We start from the raw sequence: 18,585 nt of genomic DNA, 5'->3' as shown, positions 1-18,585 counted from the left end.
AACATGCAATCTACAAAATGTGAAGATTAATCAAACAAAAACATTAGTGTGATTAGCCAACCTTCGACAATTAGTTTAGCTGATGCACTGTCCAACCCCAACATGCTCTTTGCTACACACGCATAGGTTCCTTCATCTGCCTTGGTTACATCAGTTATGATCAGTGAGTAGTTACATCCCCGGCTGGCCACACTGTTCATCCTCGGATCCGTTATCTCAGCTTCATCTTTGTACCATTTGACAATAGGAGTTGGTTTCCCAGTGATGTTGGCATCAAAGCACGCAATACCATCCACCACAGTTGTACAGTCTTGTGGCGGTTTGGCTATGTCGGGCTCTTGGAATTCCTCTATCGCATACACAGTAATTTCAGGGATACTAGGCTCCTCAGTGAGAGCTTCATTTAGAAGTTCTTCCCTTGAGACAACCGGATCTGTTGACTTCTCAACCTTGATCGCGACTCTCCCTTCTTTAACCGGTGCAACTGCCAAGGAAGGTGCGTCCTGTTGATCTTCATCACTGTCTTCCTCATAAAAGTCTGAGCTTTCATATTCTGAGGATGACATTATATCCTCTGAAGACGTGATGCGTTCCCGCCAAGAACCCCCTGGTGTTGTGACAGTTATCATTGGTATTGAATCAACATCCTTGACAATATCAATGCTTCTCGGGCGTAATGGACCTACACCTGCTTGGCTAGAACTACTCCTATTATCCAGTTCCAGCTTTTCAGAATGACTCCTTTCACTAGTTGAGGGGTAATCTTTTTGAACAACTTCCTCAGAACCAGACTCCTCCCCTTCAGAGGAAGTACAGCTTTTTGATGTGCTGCTTAGATCTTTTTCTGACTTGTCTTCCGGCGCTCTATCATCAGTCCCCTTGTCAACTACATGTACTTCTTCGGAATCAGATCTACTAGTACCTGAATCCGAATCATCTTTTGATTTGGATCCCAGATTATCCCCATGATTCACACCATCCTCAGTAACCTTGGGAGAATGGACTGATTGCTCATCGGGTGATTCACTTTCAGAGGAGTCATAGTCTGAGCTGGAAAATGTGTTTGCCCTAACTATACCTGGCTTCCTTTGTGACAGAGAAACAGGTGGATCTACTTCGGCTGTCATGGCTGTTGGTAATGAATCTCCCTTACTGTCTTCTGTGACAGCATCTCCAGTTGCAGCATCTGTGAGATCTAAGGATTCATCCACTGAATACCGAGAAGCCAGTGACCTGAGTGAATCTCTAAGACTCGATTTTTGAGCGGGAGGGGGTGTTTGGGAAGGTGCGTATGTGAGAGGTGAGGGTTGTGAACGTGCAGGTGGGGAGTCAAAATCACCTGTTTCGTCTTCAGCATACATCGACGACAGGGCTTTCAGGGATTTGGTCTTTCTAACCGGTGCGGTCACTTCGGGCTCGGTGAAATCAAATGTGTATTTGACCTCTGGCTTGTCAATTTTAGATTCAACCTGGTTTTCGTGAGAGCTTGATTTGTCATTTTCACTGTCAGAGCTCGATTTGTCACTTTCGCTGTCAGTTTTTGACCCACTTGACTGTTCTTCCTCAGTGTCATCTTTTTGTTTTGGTTGGGATCTCAATTTTGCCTCTGTCTTGGGGAACACTGTGTCCAATTCAGGGGATGTAACTAATACATCTTCCTTTCCTGGCATAGCGTCTTTGGGACCATTAATCTTTTGACCAGGTGAGCCTGTTTTTTCAGCAGGTGGTGAAACCTCTTTCAAATTTCTTTTGTTCACATCTGCCTCTTCTGTTGAGTCAAAGTGGGTTAGAATGAATGGGGTTAGTACTGTTAGTGCAACAACCAATCAAATGGGATGAGTTAGCTTTAATGTACATGTCTTACAAAACTGAACAACCAAAATTGTCAGAAAAGGTCCTGAGGAAATACATATATGAATGACCTTGAAGCACGCCTGGTTGAAATCCATCACTGTCACCTCAAGAGTGAAAGGCTATTTGTTCATGAATTAGTACTGCAGTTATTTAACACGTTATTCTAGTTATTTAACACCTCAAAGTCACCAAAAGGCCAATCATTGTATTAGAACCCCTTTTCCCATTACTGTGTTAAAGAGTGAAACTTCATATAAATTAGATTTCCCAACTCTCCCTCTAGAATTTTGATCGAGTTAATCACAATTCAATTGCGCATCAATTCACTATTCAGGTCAAAAGTAACAAGAGATTAACAGTTACTCACACTTTATTTAAATAGATTGTGAGTTTACTAGGGACTGGATGACTTGTGATTGAATTGTGATGGACTTGTGGTGAATTGTGACTGGCTCGATTACAACTCTGTCTCTGTCTCCCACTTTCTTATCTTAATCAATTGATTTATTATGATAAAAAAAACACTAAAGGGTATAAACCTACCACCCCAAACCACAGACTTAACAGAAACAGTGTAGCACATAATAACCAAACTCTTCACAGAACCAACTGACTGACCTGACACATGGAGGGTGGCCACGCAGGTGGTAACACCTGCCTGATTGGCTGCCTTGCAGGTGTAGTCGCCAGAGTCTTCTGGAATGACTTCCTGTATTTCCAAAATACAAGTGTCGTCCTTGAAGGTGATGGCAATCTCTGGAGATGGCTGTGAAGGGGAGAAGTAACATTTGAAGGAAGAGTTTACTGGTGATAAACATGAACTGATGGTTATAGTAACATTCGTTTTGTATTCTCAGGAGGCAGGAACAAACTTAACATTTGGAAGGAGTTGTATTTAAACTTAACATTTGGAAGGAGTTGTATTTTAAGTCCACCACAAGTCAAATCACCAGTATGGTAACAAGTAACAGGGGATGAATGATGACAGAGGAATGTCTATGCGAATATCTTGTCAATTGACTTGTGAACAGATGATTTGTGATTGACTGATGAGGAATTGGCCATAACTTCTTCATGTGCGACTGGAATTAAGGGGTCTCAACGCATGCAAATTCTTTAAGTTGAATAAAAGGCAGATCCGTGTTGTATCAGACAAATATCTTGTTATATTTTCTGTGTTTTCTGGATCTTAATTCCTTAATTCCTACATAAAGTAAAAACAATCCAAAAGGTTTGTTGGGCTGTTTCAGCAATTTTAAACATAAAAATTGTCACTATCTTCATCTGCATCGGGTCTTAAAATTTCAAACTATAGAGTCCATGCATAAGAACCCTCACTCGATTACAAAGAGAAAGTCAGGAGGGATCTGAAGGCATTGATACTGTTTTGCCCAGCATTCGCACGAAGATTATACAGGTTTGAACATGTTCAAAATTAAAAGTGGAGTATATCATTTGTGATTTGTGAATTTTTTTCGTTTGAAGCAACAGAAGTGCCCAAAATCTAAAGAAGGGTACTTAACAACTAACCTGATGAAGTTTTAGCTTAGTGAATGCTGTATATTCTGAGAAAACAATAATCTAGGATCTCGATTTCAATTCAAAAGTTCCCAAGTCACGTTTTGAACTGTGCCCGAAATCAGTGTCTGGGACACGTTCTCATTCAGCAGAATGCAGCTTCGTGACGTCACGCACTGAATCAACAAATTATACTAACCGCTCGTGGGTGTGTTGTGTCAATGCTTGCGCACACCCATTCATGGCTTCCCCGAATTCAAAACAAACTACTAATGGAAATTTTCAAAACTGCGTCTTTAGACATCTTTTGAAATGACCTTCTTTGATTGTTTTCTTCAAAATGACAGCATGCCAGAAGAACAATATCTGAGGGAGTTTATTCCGATTATTATCTTTAAACCAAGTATGCTTTTTCAACAACAATTTTGTCAGTTACTTTTTGGATAGCCGCAAATGATATACTCTACCTTTAAACCAATCATACCTACTTCCTGTCAAATTCACACAAACCAGTGTGTCCCCCGCAATGTGTCATGTCCCTACCATAGAGCTTTCACCGATAGTCACGATGCGCCATCTACTCTTCATGCATGGATTCCATAATTTAGAAACTTTTGTAAGGAATCAATTGTTTTAGCACCAGAATGAAAAAAAATAAATATAATTTAAATAACAAAATCAACTGACCTCAAGCAGCTCTTGTCCATGGTACCATGTGATCTCAATCGGTCGCGTTCCCACCACACGGGCTTCAAACACAGCCTTGTATCCCTCAGTGACCTCCAGACTCGTGATTGGCTCCACAAACTCTGGCGGCTGGAAGGTGATCGTAATCTCTAGAGGTTTCTCCTCAATGGGCTTGATGACTTCCACAGTCTCCTCTGTGACTCGGTCAACCTTCTCCTCCTGTATCTCAATCACAGTTGTTGTCTTATCTGCATGAGGAGTGAGTTACAGATGGGTATCATCAAAGACTAGTCATAGCAGCGATGTAGTTGAGTCCAACACCAGTTCTTGCAAGTCTATCACACGTCCTAGTTCCAATTCAACTCACAAGTTATTGAGCTTTGACAACGGCATTCCTTTGTTGTTGTTCATCCAGTATTACTTGTGACTGGACTTGTGATTTACCTGTGACTGGACGTGTGATTAACTTGTTACTGGACTTGTGATGGACTCAACTACATCCTCGATTCATAGTGATATTTTTGTATCAGCTTGCAGTTACATGTACATGCATGTAGTAATCTCTTATTAATTGTCAAACATGCAAAACACAGGAGAAACATTAATAAGCAATAAAATTGGCAGTATCCACTAATCAAACAAAATGAACTCTACAAACTTGTTTACACATAAAACCGAATTCAAACTGAGCTGTTGCGCATTCAACACTCACCACAGTTGTGTAAATCTCAAACTCCACACTTTAAATATGTCATTCACTTTTTAGAAATCATGCAAACAATGATGTGTCAATCAATAAACACTCTTGCAAAAATACTCAAATCACACTTGCTCGACTACAAAACATAACAAACCAATTTATCATTAAAAAAGTAGGTTAAGTCACATAATATAATACACAATATCTAGAAAAAAATCATGCAAATATTAAGTTAGTTCTGTTTTACAAATATTTCACACAATGTAACTCAACCACTTTGAGTAATACATGAAAACATTTACAAGATGGTAAGAAAGGTATACACAATCTGTAAACAAAGAACAGCATTAAATACAATTACTCATTACAGACTTTAATAACCAATTGGATTCTAAGTAGTTAAAAAAATGTTAGTCAAAGAGGAGACTTATGAAATACAACTGTCATGCTTTTTTTTCATGCATACTTAGATTTCAAATACTATACCAGTGGTAATTGTAAGCACAGCTTCAGTTGTTGCTCGTCCAAGCGGATTAACTGCTTCACACATGAAAGTACCAATATCATCTTCGGTAACTTCAGTTATAAACAGTTCGCTGACACCGTCATTGTAATTGATGACAATGTACCTGTCCCCGCGGAGAGTCTTGCCATTGTGATACCACTGAATGGTTGGAGCAGGAACACCTGTAACCTGGCATTCAAAGCGGGCCTCTTCGCTCAGAGTGGTCGTGATGGTGGTTATCTCTCGGATGAACACAGGGCCTTCTCTGTACATCTCAGTTGTAACTTCCTTTATAATCTCACGACTCAGTCTGTCGGCAGTTATCTCGGTTGTAACTTCTCTCATAATCTCATGACTCAGTTTGTTGGCAGTAATCTCTGCTGCCAGGTTTTCAACTACAAATTCAAATTCTGTTGGTTCTTCGACTTTGCTGTCTACTTCCGTGCAGACAGTTGTTGTCACCCTGCGTTTGATTTTAACTTCCTCAATCTCCTCTGTGGGTTTCTCTACAGTGAACTCAATTTCCTGAGGCATTTTTTCAATGCCTTTCTCAACAACTGTAACCTCGGTGGGACCAACTTTTTCCGGTTTGTCAATTACAAACTCTATTTCACCAAGTTCCTGAGGAATGTCCCGTTCAATTGCTGTTCGTACAACTTCGGTTTTGCGTGGTTTTACGGACACTTCAACTTCATAAGTTTCCTCAGGTTTATCCACCAAAACTGTAACATCAACTTCAGACGATTCTTTAGGCTTTTCAATCTCAAATTCGATTGGTTGTAACTCCTGAGGCAAATCCTTTTCCACGACAGTTCTAACTACTTCAGTCTTCTCTTGCTTCACTGTCACTTCTGTTTCGGCAACTTCATCTGGTTTTTCAACAACAAACTGGACCTCCTGGAATTCTCGTGGGTAATCTCTCTCTACAACTGTTGTAGAAACTTCCATTCTGGGCTTCATGGAGATCTCAACCTCTGATGTTTCTTCTGGTTTTTCCACAACAAACTGCACTTCCTGTAGTTCTTGTGGAAAATCTCTTTCCACTTCCACCATAGAAATTTCCTTTCTTGGTCTCATTGAGATCTCAACTTCAGTTGTTTCTTCGGGTTTGTCGACTTCGAAGGAAACCTCCTGTGGTTGCTGCTGCTCTTTCAAGAACTCAGTAGTAACAATTTCTGGCTCCTTTGGCTGCTTCACCACTTCAACTACTTCGGTTTCCTCTGGCTTTTCTACGACAAACTGGACTTCTTGGAATTCCCGAGGGAAATCCATCTCCACCTCAGTTTCAGACACCTCCATTCTTGGTTTCATTGAAATTTCTACTTCGGTGGTCTCAGTCTCAAGTGGTTTTGTCACAGTGACATGGACTTCTTCTGGGCCTGCCTGCAAAGTTTCAACTTCTGTCTGCTCTACAGTCTCAAGAGGAGCTTTAGGGAAAAAATGACACAAAACTCAGGATTAAATACTTAAATAATTAAATACAGGAAAGGCAATGAAAATCTTTGTATCATTCTATTATTATGTTTAAGTTAAATTATTATTGCAACATAAGTTTGTTTCAATGAAAAGAACACAAACAGAATATAAAGAAAACACTTACATTCAACAATGAGCTCAGCAAATGAAGAAACGATACCCAAGATGTTGGTTGCTCTGCATTCAAATTCAGTGTCATCTTCCTCAGTCACTTCAGCAATGAGAAGGGTACTTTTTCCTACCTCCACATCTGTTGTGATTGTGTAGCGCTCACTGGGAGTGACTTCCACACCATCTCTAAACCACTGAACTGTTGGTTGCGGGGAACCTTCCACTTCACAAACTAATTCTGCTGGCTGGCCAAGGTGGACCTCAATATCAACCAGCTTTCGTACAATTTCAGGTGCCATTTCAAGTTCTGAGCGCTCTCTCCTCTCAGGCTGAATCTCAGCATGGGAAGTAATATCTGGCTTATCAGCAACCTTCACAGTCACCTGTGCATCTTCTGAGATGGGTGCGACGGTTATATCCGAGACAACTTCCTGATCAAATTCGGAAGGTCTAACACTGAGAGTAACTTCTTGCTGTGTTGGGATTGATAGAGGTGTGATCTGGACCTTTTCAGCTTCATGATCAACCTCCTTGGCAGTAACAACCTCTGTCTGGCCCTCCCATGTTGTTGGTTTTGTTACTTCACTTGTCTCTAGTGGAGTGACTTGCTCTTCAGAAACTGTAACAGATTCGTCATGTTTGATAATGTCCTCAGGCCTAGTCCAAGGAAGAATTTCTTCAGTGCCAGGAGCTTCCAAAGGTGCACTTTCCCATTCCTGGATTGTCTCCTTCTTGTCACCTTCTGGCACATCAGAGGGACTTTCCCAAGACAAAGGAGCACGCTTTGAAACACTCTCTACCGCATCTGAAGTAACAGTTGTTAGCTGGTCTGGCTGGACAGGAGTCACATCTTCTGTGTCGTGCCATGGAACTTCGTCTTTCTTTTGTGGTACAGAAACAGCATCAGAAGGGACTTCAGCAGCAGTCTGAAAAACAGCTGACGGTGCAACACTGTCAGGTTTGTCCCATGAGGACACTGTTGTCTGACCAGGTGCTATAACAACCTCAACTGGCATCACTGTAGCTTCACCTGCTTCTTCTTCTGTGGGTTTAACTTTGTCTGATACCTCCCATGTTACTTCTTCGTGTTTTCTTGAAGTCTCTGTAAGAAGCACTGCCAGTTCTTCAACAGCCTCTTCCTTACCCACAGTCACACTTACATCTTCCACTTGTTCCCATTCAGATGGGAACTTTTTCTCTGGGGCAATAACAGCCTCAACAGAAACAAGGGAAACTTCTTTTGTTTCTTCTGCAGATGGTTTGACATCTTGTGCAATTTGCCAAGTCGTCATTTCTTGTTTCTTTGACGTCTCTGCAACCAAAGTTGCAAGTTCTTCAACAATTTCCTCCTTGTCAGTGGGTACAACAACTTCTTGAGTTTCTTCCCATTCTGCAGGAAGCTTCTTCTCTGGAGCAGAAACAGCTTCTGAAGGAATGATACTAACTTCCATAGCCCTTTCATCTTCAGTGACAAATTGCTCTGGTTTGTCCCATTCAGTGATTTCTTTAGTTTCAGGAGCAATCACAGCTTCAACTGGCACTGTTGAAACTTGGTCGGGTTGAACATCTGAAGGTTTTACCTTTTCTGGTGCCTCCCAAGTGATTTCTTCTTGTTTTCTGGATGTCTCTGCAACCAAAGTTGCCAGCTCTTCAACAATTTCCTCTTTTTTGGCTGGCACAACAACTTCCTGAGTTTCTTCCCATTCTGCAGGAAGCTTCTTCTCTGGAGCAGACACAGCTTCTGATGGAACGATACTAACTTCCACAGCTCTTTCATCTTCAGTGACAAATTGCTCTGGCTTGTCCCATTCTGTGATCTCTTTAGTTTCAGGAGCAATCACAGCTTCAACTGGAACTGTTGTAACTTGGTCAGGTTGAACATCTGAAGGTTTTACCTTTTCTGGTGCCTCCCAAGTGATTTCTTCTTGTTTTCTGGATGTCTCTGCAACCAAAGTTGCAAGCTCTTCAACAATTTCCTCTTTTTTGGCTGGCACAACAACTTCCTGAGTTTCTTCCCATTCTGCAGGAAGCTTCTTCTCTGGAGCAGACACGGCTTCTGATGGAACGATACTAACTTCCACAGCTCTTTCATCTTCAGTGACAAATTGCTCTGGTTTGTCCCATTCTGTGATTTCTTTAGTTTCAGGAGCAATCACAGCTTCAACTGGCACTGTTGTAACTTGGTCAGGTTGAACATCTGAAGGTTTTACCTTTTCTGGTGCCTCCCAAGTGATTTCTTCTTGTTTTCTGGATGTCTCTGCAACCAAAGTTGCCAGCTCTTCAACAATTTCCTCTTTTTTGGCTGGCACAACAACTTCCTGAGTTTCTTCCCATTCTGCAGGAAGCTTCTTCTCTGGAGCAGACACGGCTTCTGATGGAACGATACTAACTTCCACAGCTCTTTCATCTTCAGTGACAAATTGCTCTGGCTTGTCCCATTCTGTGATTTCTTTAGTTTCAGGAGCAATCACAGCTTCAACTGGCACTGTTGTAACTTGGTCAGGTTGAACATCTGAAGGTTTTACCTTTTCTGGTGCCTCCCAAGTGATTTCTTCTTGTTTTCTGGATGTCTCTGCAACCAAAGTTGCCAGCTCTTCAACAATTTCCTCTTTTTTGGCTGGCACAACAACTTCCTGAGTTTCTTCCCATTCTGCAGGAAGCTTCTTCTCTGGAGCAGACACGGCTTCTGATGGAACGATACTAACTTCCACAGCTCTTTCATCTTCAGTGACAAATTGCTCTGGTTTGTCCCATTCAGTGATTTCTTTAGTTTCAGGAGCAATCACAGCTTCAACTGGCACTGTTGTAACTTGGTCAGGTTGAACATCTGAAGGTTTTACCTTTTCTGGTGCCTCCCAAGTGATTTCTTCTTGTTTTCTGGATGTCTCTGCAACCAAAGTTGCCAGCTCTTCAACAATTTCCTCTTTTTTGGCTGGCACAACAACTTCCTGAGTTTCTTCCCATTCTGCAGGAAGCTTCTTCTCTGGAGCAGACACGGCTTCTGATGGAACGATACTAACTTCCACAGCTCTTTCATCTTCAGTGACAAATTGCTCTGGTTTGTCCCATTCAGTGATTTCTTTAGTTTCAGGAGCAATCACAGCTTCAACTGGCACTGTTGTAACTTGGTCAGGTTGAACATCTGAAGGTTTTACCTTTTCTGGTGCCTCCCAAGTGATTTCTTCTTGTTTTCTGGATGTCTCTGCAACCAAAGTTGCCAGCTCTTCAACAATTTCCTCTTTTTTGGCTGGCACAACAACTTCCTGAGTTTCTTCCCATTCTGCAGGAAGCTTCTTCTCTGGAACAGAAACAGCTTCTGATGGAACGATACTAACTTCCACAGCTCTTTCATCTTCAGTGACAAATTGGTCTGGTTTGTCCCATTCAGTGATTTCTTTAGTTTCAGGAGCAATCACAGCTTCAACTGGAACTGTTGTAACTTGGTCATGTTGAACATCTGAAGGTTTTACCTTTTCTGGTGCCTCCCAAGTGATTTCTTCTTGTTTTCTGGATGTCTCTGCAACCAAAGTTGCCAGCTCTTCAACAATTTCCTCTTTTTTGGCTGGCACAACAACTTCCTGAGTTTCTTCCCATTCTGCAGGAAGCTTCTTCTCTGGAACAGAAACAGCTTCTGATGGAACGATACTAACTTCCACAACTTTTTCATCTTCAGTGACAAATTGCTCTGGTTTGTCCCATTCTGTGATTTCTTTAGTTTCAGGAGCAATCACCGCTTCAACTGGAACTGTTGTAACTTGGTAAGGTTGAACATCTGAAGGTTTTACCTTTTCTGTTGCCTCCCAAGTGATTTCTTCTTGTTTTCTGGATGTCTCTGCAACCAAAGTTGCCAGCTCTTCAACAATTTCCTCTTTTTTGGCTGGCACAACAACTTCCTGTGTTTCTTGACACTCTGCAGGAAGTTTCTTCTCTGGGGCAGACACAGCTTCAGAAGGAACAATAGTTACCTCAGTTGTCTCATCAGTTGCTTCAAATTGGTCAGGCTTGTCCCACATAGTTACCGTCTTCTTTTCTGGTGCAATGACAGCTTCGACCTCGACCAAAGAAACTTCATCAGTGCCATGCGATTGGACCAACTCTGTTCCCTCCCATGTTATTTGCTCTTGTTTCCTAGATGTTTCAGACAGCAAAGATGCCAGTTCCTGGACAACTTCTTCTTTGTCAACAGGTTTGGTATCCATGGTACTCTCCCATTCAGCTGGAAGCTTCTTCTCAGGAGCAACAATGGCCTCTGACACGACAAGTGTGGCCTCATCTACCTCAGTAGGAGAAACATCACCAGCCCCTTCCCACTTGGTTTGCTCCAGTTTTCCTGGTGCAGATAGTGATGTCTCTGTTACCACACCAGCAGTTACAGCGGTGTCTTCCATTTCAACGTCTTTTGGCTGATCGTACTGTGTTACTTCAAGGTTAAGTGAGACTGACATTGGAACTCTTTGAGTTCTTTCAACCTGCTTTGTTTGGTCTTCTTCTAGCAGTACATCTGCAGGCTTAGTCCAGGATACAGATGAATCCTTCTTTTCAACTGTTGTAACAGGTTCTGTTGGTATAATTGAAACCTCGGCAGTATCCTCAACAGTTGTTTCTTCTGACTGAAGCCATGGGAGCTGTTCTTCCTGTGTTGGAACTTCATATGCATCTTCTGTGATTTCTTTAACAGTTACCTCGCTCTCCTCTTCAGGGGCCTCCTCCAAAGAGGATTCCCAAGGGACAAGAAGGGCCTTCTCTGACATAGCAAGAGCATCTGTAGGAATTTCTTCTGCATGCACCGGAGCTTTTGAGGGCTCAGACTCTTCCGGTCGCTGCCAAGTGATTCTTTCCCCTTTCTGTGGAGCTTGCATGGGTGCTGAAGGAAATTTCTCACCAAGCTGTGCTTTATCTGGATAAACATCTTGGCTTTCTTGCCAGGAAACATTATCAGACTGTTCAGGAGTTTCAAGAATCAGAGAAGGACGTCGTTCAGAAGAGGCTGCCATAATTTCAATATGTTCAACATCCTCTGGAACATCCCACTCCAAAGCCTCCTCTTTTTTCGGAACCTCCATTGGTGCAGATTGCATATGGTCACCAGCTCTTGCTATTTGCTCCGGCTGAGCTATATCTTCTGCTACATTCCAGGGAATACTTTCTTCAATTCCGGTTGTCTCCACTGAAACAGAAGGTCGGCGATCAGATCTGACTGCTCTTTGCTCTGGTTGTTCGATATCCTCTGGACTTTCCCATGACAGACTGTCTGATACTTGGGGCACTTCGACAGTCAGTGAACGCCGCCTTGTACTTGGCACAGCTTGAACTTGTAGGCTAACAATATCCTCTGTTCTGTCCCACTGGAGGGCATCTGTCTTTTCAGGTGCTTCCATAGGTGCTGATGGTAGTTTAGTTCCAGAAATTGCCCTTTTCTCTTGAGAGATCTCCAAGTCAGACGATTCCCAGGAAATTGTATCAGACACTTCTGGTACTTGAACAATCAGGGATGGACGCCTCTCAGTTGAAGTTGATACAGACTCAGGTTGGAATTCTTCTGAAGTATCCCACACTATGTTATCTTCCACACCTGGTGCTTCAACCGTTATTGATGGCCTCCTCTCTCCTGACTCTGGTTTGATATCAAGACTGACACTTTCATAAGCATCCCATGGGACATTTTCTTCCCTGGCTGGGGTTATCATTGGTCCAGAGGGAAGTGCACTTCCAGAAGCGGCATGAACTTCTTCTGGCATATCCTCAGGACTCTCCCAAGAAACAGGAGCCCGTTTCTGTGGTACCGTAACAGCTTCTGGAGCAACAGCTTCAGCATGTTCAGGAACTTCTTCTGGTTTGTCTTCTTCTTCTGGACTGGTCCACTGCACAAGATGCTCTTGTTGGGGAGCCTCAAGTGGTTGCGATGGGATGTCTTCAACATGGAAAGGCTGCTCAATGGGCAAGTCAGAGGGTGCGGTATCCCATGACACCTGCTGTTCTTCCTGGATTCCATCTGGTAGAGATTCCATGAACTTATGCAAGATGTTCTCATGCGGTAGCCCAAGATCTCGCTCCTCCTCTGATGATTCCTCCTCCTCCTCTACGGTGATTTCTTGGATCTCCCTTGTTGTTGTTACTGTTGTTGTTGTCTTCCGTGTGATCTTCTTGATGTACCCCATCTCATCTGGCAATTCTTCTTCAATGACCTCAGTGGTTGTTACTTCCCGTGTTGGAGCTGGATGAAGATCAATATCTGAAATCATAAGTTGGTAAGATTTCTTCAAAACCTGATGCAAAACTAATAAGAACATTGATAGGAATAAAATTTGTTATGTAAAACCATATTGTGTGTGTGTCATTTTTGTAAAACAATAAGGGAAGCATAAACAAATGTTTCAAAATCACTGTATGTTGCTGCTTTTCATTTTGAAGCAAGAAAACTTACCTTCATGGAAGATGATGAGTTCTGCCTGGGTTGACACACGGCCTGCCTGATTTTCTGCAACACACTCATACACGGTTTCATCCTCTTCATTCACATCACTAAGGATCAGTGTACAATTACCATCAAGTTCATACAATGAGATGAATCTATCACTTGTCAATGGACGGCTGTTGATCAACCAGGTGATAGTGGGACGAGGATGGCCAATAATTTGGCATTCAAACCGAATGTCTTCTCCAATAGTGGCCTCAATGTCGGTAAGATGCCTGACAATTTCAATAGTAAATTTCTCTTCTACAGGCTGTTCGCCAACATCAATAACCATCTCAATAGGTTGCAGTTGCTCTTGCTCACGAGAAACAAAAACTGTGGTTGTTTCTCTTCTCGCTATCTCATCTTCTGGCTGGATTTCAAATGCCACTTCAGGGAAGGTACGCTGGAGAGTTAAATCACTATCTGTTCTCTCTGTTGTTGGTGCCTCCTGCATTTCAACTATCAGTTCTACAGGATGAACTTCACGTGGTCTGTCTACCGAGATCACTGTAATTTCTTCTCTTTCTTCTTCTGGCTGCTTTTCGATGACAACTTCTGTGATCTCTCTAGTGTCCGGTACCTCTTCTTTTTCAATTGTAATCTCGGTTAAGTACTCAGGAGTTTCCTCAGTCTGTCTATCAATTATAACCTCAGTGATTTCTCTTGTGTCTGACACCTCATGTTCTTCAATAACAGTGGTGACAGTTTCGGTGACGGTTTCAGTTCTTTCAGTAACCACTTCTTCAACAGGTGTTTCAGTTGTTTCAACGATCTTTTCATAAGGTAGGTACTCTTGAGGGCCATGCTCTTCAACAATGTCAATGAAGTCTTCTACTATATCAACTTCGTCCCCGTACTCTGGTTGAACAACTTCAAACTCCTCAAAAGGTGCTTCTGTTGGTCCAGTTGGTTGTTGCTGGACATCTATCATAAATTCTACTGGCTGCAATGTGGTCTTCTCTCTATCAATTGTAACCTCTGTTATTTCCCGAGTTTCTGGACTTTCCCTTTTCTCAATAACAGTTGTCACTGTTTCGGTCAATGTAGGCTTTTCTTCAACATCCACAACAAATTCCTGAGGCTGGGGTTGTCTTTCAATGGTGATCTCCATTCTCTCAGACATTTCAGTCTCTTCATCTGTTGGCACCTCTTCTGGAGATTCTTTTGGCATTAATACAATCTCAAAGTCAGGAAAATCTTCGGGATGCTCCTCTTCTGGAGAAAGTTCTACAGGCATGACAATTTCTGCATATTCTGGTGTTCTTTCTTCTTGAAACTCAATTATTATTTCCTTCTCCTGTTCAACTGGCTCTTCTCTCTGAATAACAATTTCCGTTGTTTCCCTGACATCAGGTTGCTCTTCTGATTCTTCCACAGTCTCCACTGTTGTTGTAATGGTCTCTGTAGTGGTCTTGGTGACCTCAGTAACAACCTCGTCTGGTGTTTCATCAACATCAAACACCACTTCAATAGGTTCAAGGGGTTGTGGTGCTCTTTCAATGACAACCTCTGTTGTTTCTTTTTCTTCTAAAGGGGAAATCTCCAATTCAACTGATGCCACTTGTTCTGGTTGAATCTCTGTAACCTCCACTGTTTCTGGTTTGTCTGACACATACACATCTGCATAAGAGGATACTGTCCCTTCTAAATTGGTAGCACGACACTCAAATTCAGCATCATCCCCTTCTTCAACAGGACTGATGATTAAAACATTTGTACCATCAAGTTCACTTACAGATATGAAACGATCACCTTGCACTCGTTTACCTTCTCGCAGCCATTCAATTTTGGGACTTGGCTGGCCAATAATCTGGCACTCCAGCCGTGCATCCCCACCAAGTGGTACATCAACATCACTCAAGTCCTTCAGAACAACTGGTCTAACACATTCCTCAACAGTTTCTTCCAAAGGTATCTCATGTGGAGTTGCCTCAACTGGCAAAATTGATTCTGGAGTAAGGCTGTCAGGAAATTCAGTCATAACTGTTGCCTCTAGCTCTTCTGGATACAGTTTCTCTGCTTCAAGTGTCTTCTCCATCAGCTCTGGCTGAGGAAAACTTGGACTTTCCAGTTTTTCCTCAGGTACCTCTTCTGGTTGTTCTTCATGTACCTCTTCAGGTTGTTCCTCTTCAAGCAAAACCTCAGCAGGTCCTCTTGGTTGCTTTGGAACGTCAATGACCATTTCCACAGGCTGAAGTGGTGTTTCTTCTTGTTCGATTACAACCTCAATGCTCTCACGTACGTCTGGAACCTCTTCTTCCTCGACCACAGTTGTAACAGTCTCAGTCACAACAACCTCAGTCAATGTTTCTCTGGGCTGCTCTTCAACTTCTACAATAAGTTCAACTGGCTGCAGAGGTTCAGTCTTCTTCTCAATGGTAATACTTGTCTGCTCAGAGACTTCTTCAAATGATTCTTCCTCTGAAGAAACCTCCTTGGGCAAGTCAACAACCTCATACTCCACAAGCTCTTCTGGTAGCTCTTCTTTTGGTGTTATTTCTACAGTGACCTCTTCAGACGGCATTACAATTTCCTCAAACTCTGGCTGAGGTTGAGCTCTATCAATGACAACTTCTACAGTCTCAGATTTCTCTTCATCTGTAGTTATCTCCAACTCAACCACTGCCACTTGTTCTGGTTGAACTTCTGTAACCTCCACTGTTTCTGGTTTGTCTGACACATACACATCTGCATAAGAGGATACTGTCCCTTCTAGATTGGTAGCACGACACTCAAATTCAGCATCATCCTCTTCCTCAACGGGACTGATGATTAAAACATTTGTACCATCAAGTTCACTAACAGAGATGAAACGATCACCTTGCACTGGTTCACCTCCTCGCAGCCATTCAATTTTAGGACTTGGCTGGCCACTTATCTGGCACTCCAGCCGTGCATCCCCACCAAGTGGTACATCAACATCACTCAAGTCCTTTAGAACAACTGGTCTAACACATTCCTCAACAGTTTCTTCCAAAGGTACCTCATGTGGAGTTGCTTCAACTGGTAAAATTGATTCTGGAGTAAGGCTGTCAGGAACTTCAGTCATAACTGTTGCCTCTAGCTCTTCTGGATACAGTTTCTCTGCTTCAAGTGTCTTCTCCGTCAGCTCTGGCTGAGGAAAACTTGGTCTTTCCAGTTTTTCCTCAGGTACTTCTTCAGGTTTTTCCTCCTCAGGCAAAACCTCAGCAGGTCCCCTTTGTTTTGGAACATCAATTACCATTTCCACAGGTTTAAGTGGTGTTTCCTCTTGTTCAATTACAACCTCAATGCTCTCACGTACGTCTGGAACCTCTTCTTCCTCGACCACAGTTGTAACAGTCTCAGTCACAACAACCTCAGTCAATGTTTCTTTGGGCTGCTCTTCAACTTCTACAATAAGTTCAACTGGCTGCAGAGGTTCAGGCTTCTTCTCAATGGTAATACCTGTCTGCTCATAGACTTCTTCAAATGATTCTTCTTCTGAGGAAACCTCCTTGGGCATGTCTACAACTTCATACTCTACAAGCTCTTCTGGAAGCGCTTCTTTTGGTGTTATTTCTACAGTGACCTCTTCAGATGGCATCACAATTTCCTCAAACTCTGGCTGAGGTTGAGCTCTATCAATGACAACTTCTACAGTCTCAGATTTCTCTTCATCTGTAGTTATCTCCAACTCAACCACTGCCACTTGTTCTGGTTGAACTTCTGTAACCGCCACTGTTTCTGGTTTGTCTGACACATACACATCTGCATAAGAGGATACTGTCCCTTCTAGATTGGTAGCACGACACTCAAATTCAGCATCATCCTCTTTCTCAATGGGACTGATGATTAAAACATTTGTACCATCAAGTTCACTAACAGAGATGAAACGATCACCTTGCACTGGTTCACCTCCTCGCAGCCATTCAATTTTAGGACTTGGCTGGCCACTTATCTGGCACTCCAGCCGTGCATCCCCACCAAGTGGTACATCAACATCACTCAAGTCTTTCAGAACAACTGGTCTAACACCTTCCTCAACAGTTTCTTCCAAAGGTACCTCATGTGGAGTTGCTTCAACTGGTAAAATTGATTCTGGAGTAAGGCTGTCAGGAAATTCAGTCATAACTGTTGCCTCTAGCTCTTCTGGATACAGTTTCTCTGCTTCAAGTGTCTTCTCCGTCAGCTCTGGCTGAGGAAAACTTGGTCTTTCCAGTTTTTCCTCAGGTACTTCTTCAGGTTTTTCCTCCTCAGGCAAAACCTCAGCAGGTCCCCTTTGTTTTGGAACATCAATTACCATTTCCACAGGTTTAAGTGGTGTTTCCTCTTGTTCAATTACAACCTCAATGCTCTCACGTACGTCTGGAACCTCTTCTTCCTCGACCACAGTTGTAACAGTCTCAGTCACAACAACCTCAGTCAATGTTTCTTCGGGCTGCTCTTCAACTTCTACAATAAGTTCAACTGGCTGCAGAGGTTCAGGCTTCCTCTCAATGGTAATACCTGTCTGCTCATAGACTTCTTCAAATGATTCTTCCTCTGAGGAAACCTCCTTGGGCATGTCGACAACCTCATACTCTACAAGCTCTTCTGGAAGCGCTTCTTTTGGTGTTATTTCTACAGTGACCTCTTCAGATGGCATCACAATTTCCTCAAACTCTGGCTGAGGTTGAGCTCTATCAATGACAACTTCTACAGTCTCAGATTTCTCTTCATCTGTAGTTATCTCCAACTCAACCACTGCCACTTGTTCTGGTTGAACTTCTGTAACCTCCACTGTTTCTGGTTTGTCTGACACATACACATCTGCATAAGAGGATACTGTCCCTTCTAGATTGGTAGCACGACACTCAAATTCAGCATCATCCTCTTCCTCAACGGGACTGATGATTAAAACATTTGTACCATCAAGTTCACTAACAGAGATGAAACGATCACCTTGCACTGGTTCACCTCCTCGCAGCCATTCAATTTTAGGACTTGGCTGGCCACTTATCTGGCACTCCAGCCGTGCATCCCCACCAAGTGGTACATCAACATCACTCAAGTCCTTCAGAACAACTGGTCTAACACATTCCTCAACAGTTTCTTCCAAAGGTACCTCATGTGGAGTTGCTTCAACTGGTAAAATTGATTCTGGAGTAAGGCTGTCAGGAACTTCAGTCATAACTGTTGCCTCTAGCTCTTCTGGATACAGTTTCTCTGCTTCAAGTGTCTTCTCCGTCAGCTCTGGCTGAGAAAAACTTGGTCTTTTCAGTTTTTTCTCAGGTACTTCTTCAGGTTTTTCCTCCTCAGGCAAAACCTCAGCAGGTC

The 18,585-nt window shown here is 42.7% G+C and overlaps 1 protein-coding gene across 22 annotated transcripts in view; it reads right to left on the bottom strand.

The window, feature by feature from the left end:
- Positions 1-18,585, bottom strand: part of LOC119721196 (titin-like) — a 210,720-nt gene that overhangs the window by 28,693 nt on the left and 163,442 nt on the right. For all 22 annotated transcript variants that reach the window (XM_038191122.1, XM_038191121.1, XM_038191102.1 and 19 more), the window contains 2 exons: positions 4,060-4,307; positions 2,473-2,620 (listed from right to left, as the gene is read on the bottom strand). In XM_038191122.1, coding sequence (XP_038047050.1) covers positions 2,473-2,620; positions 4,060-4,307 — 396 coding nt within the window. The remainder of the gene's footprint in view (positions 1-2,472; positions 2,621-4,059; positions 4,308-18,585) is intronic.

Source organism: Patiria miniata, unplaced genomic scaffold (assembly GCF_015706575.1).
Source record: "Patiria miniata isolate m_02_andy unplaced genomic scaffold, ASM1570657v1 HiC_scaffold_13, whole genome shotgun sequence".
Taxonomy (NCBI): domain Eukaryota; kingdom Metazoa; phylum Echinodermata; class Asteroidea; order Valvatida; family Asterinidae; genus Patiria; species Patiria miniata.
This window is presented reverse-complemented; position numbering and strand designations above follow the sequence as displayed.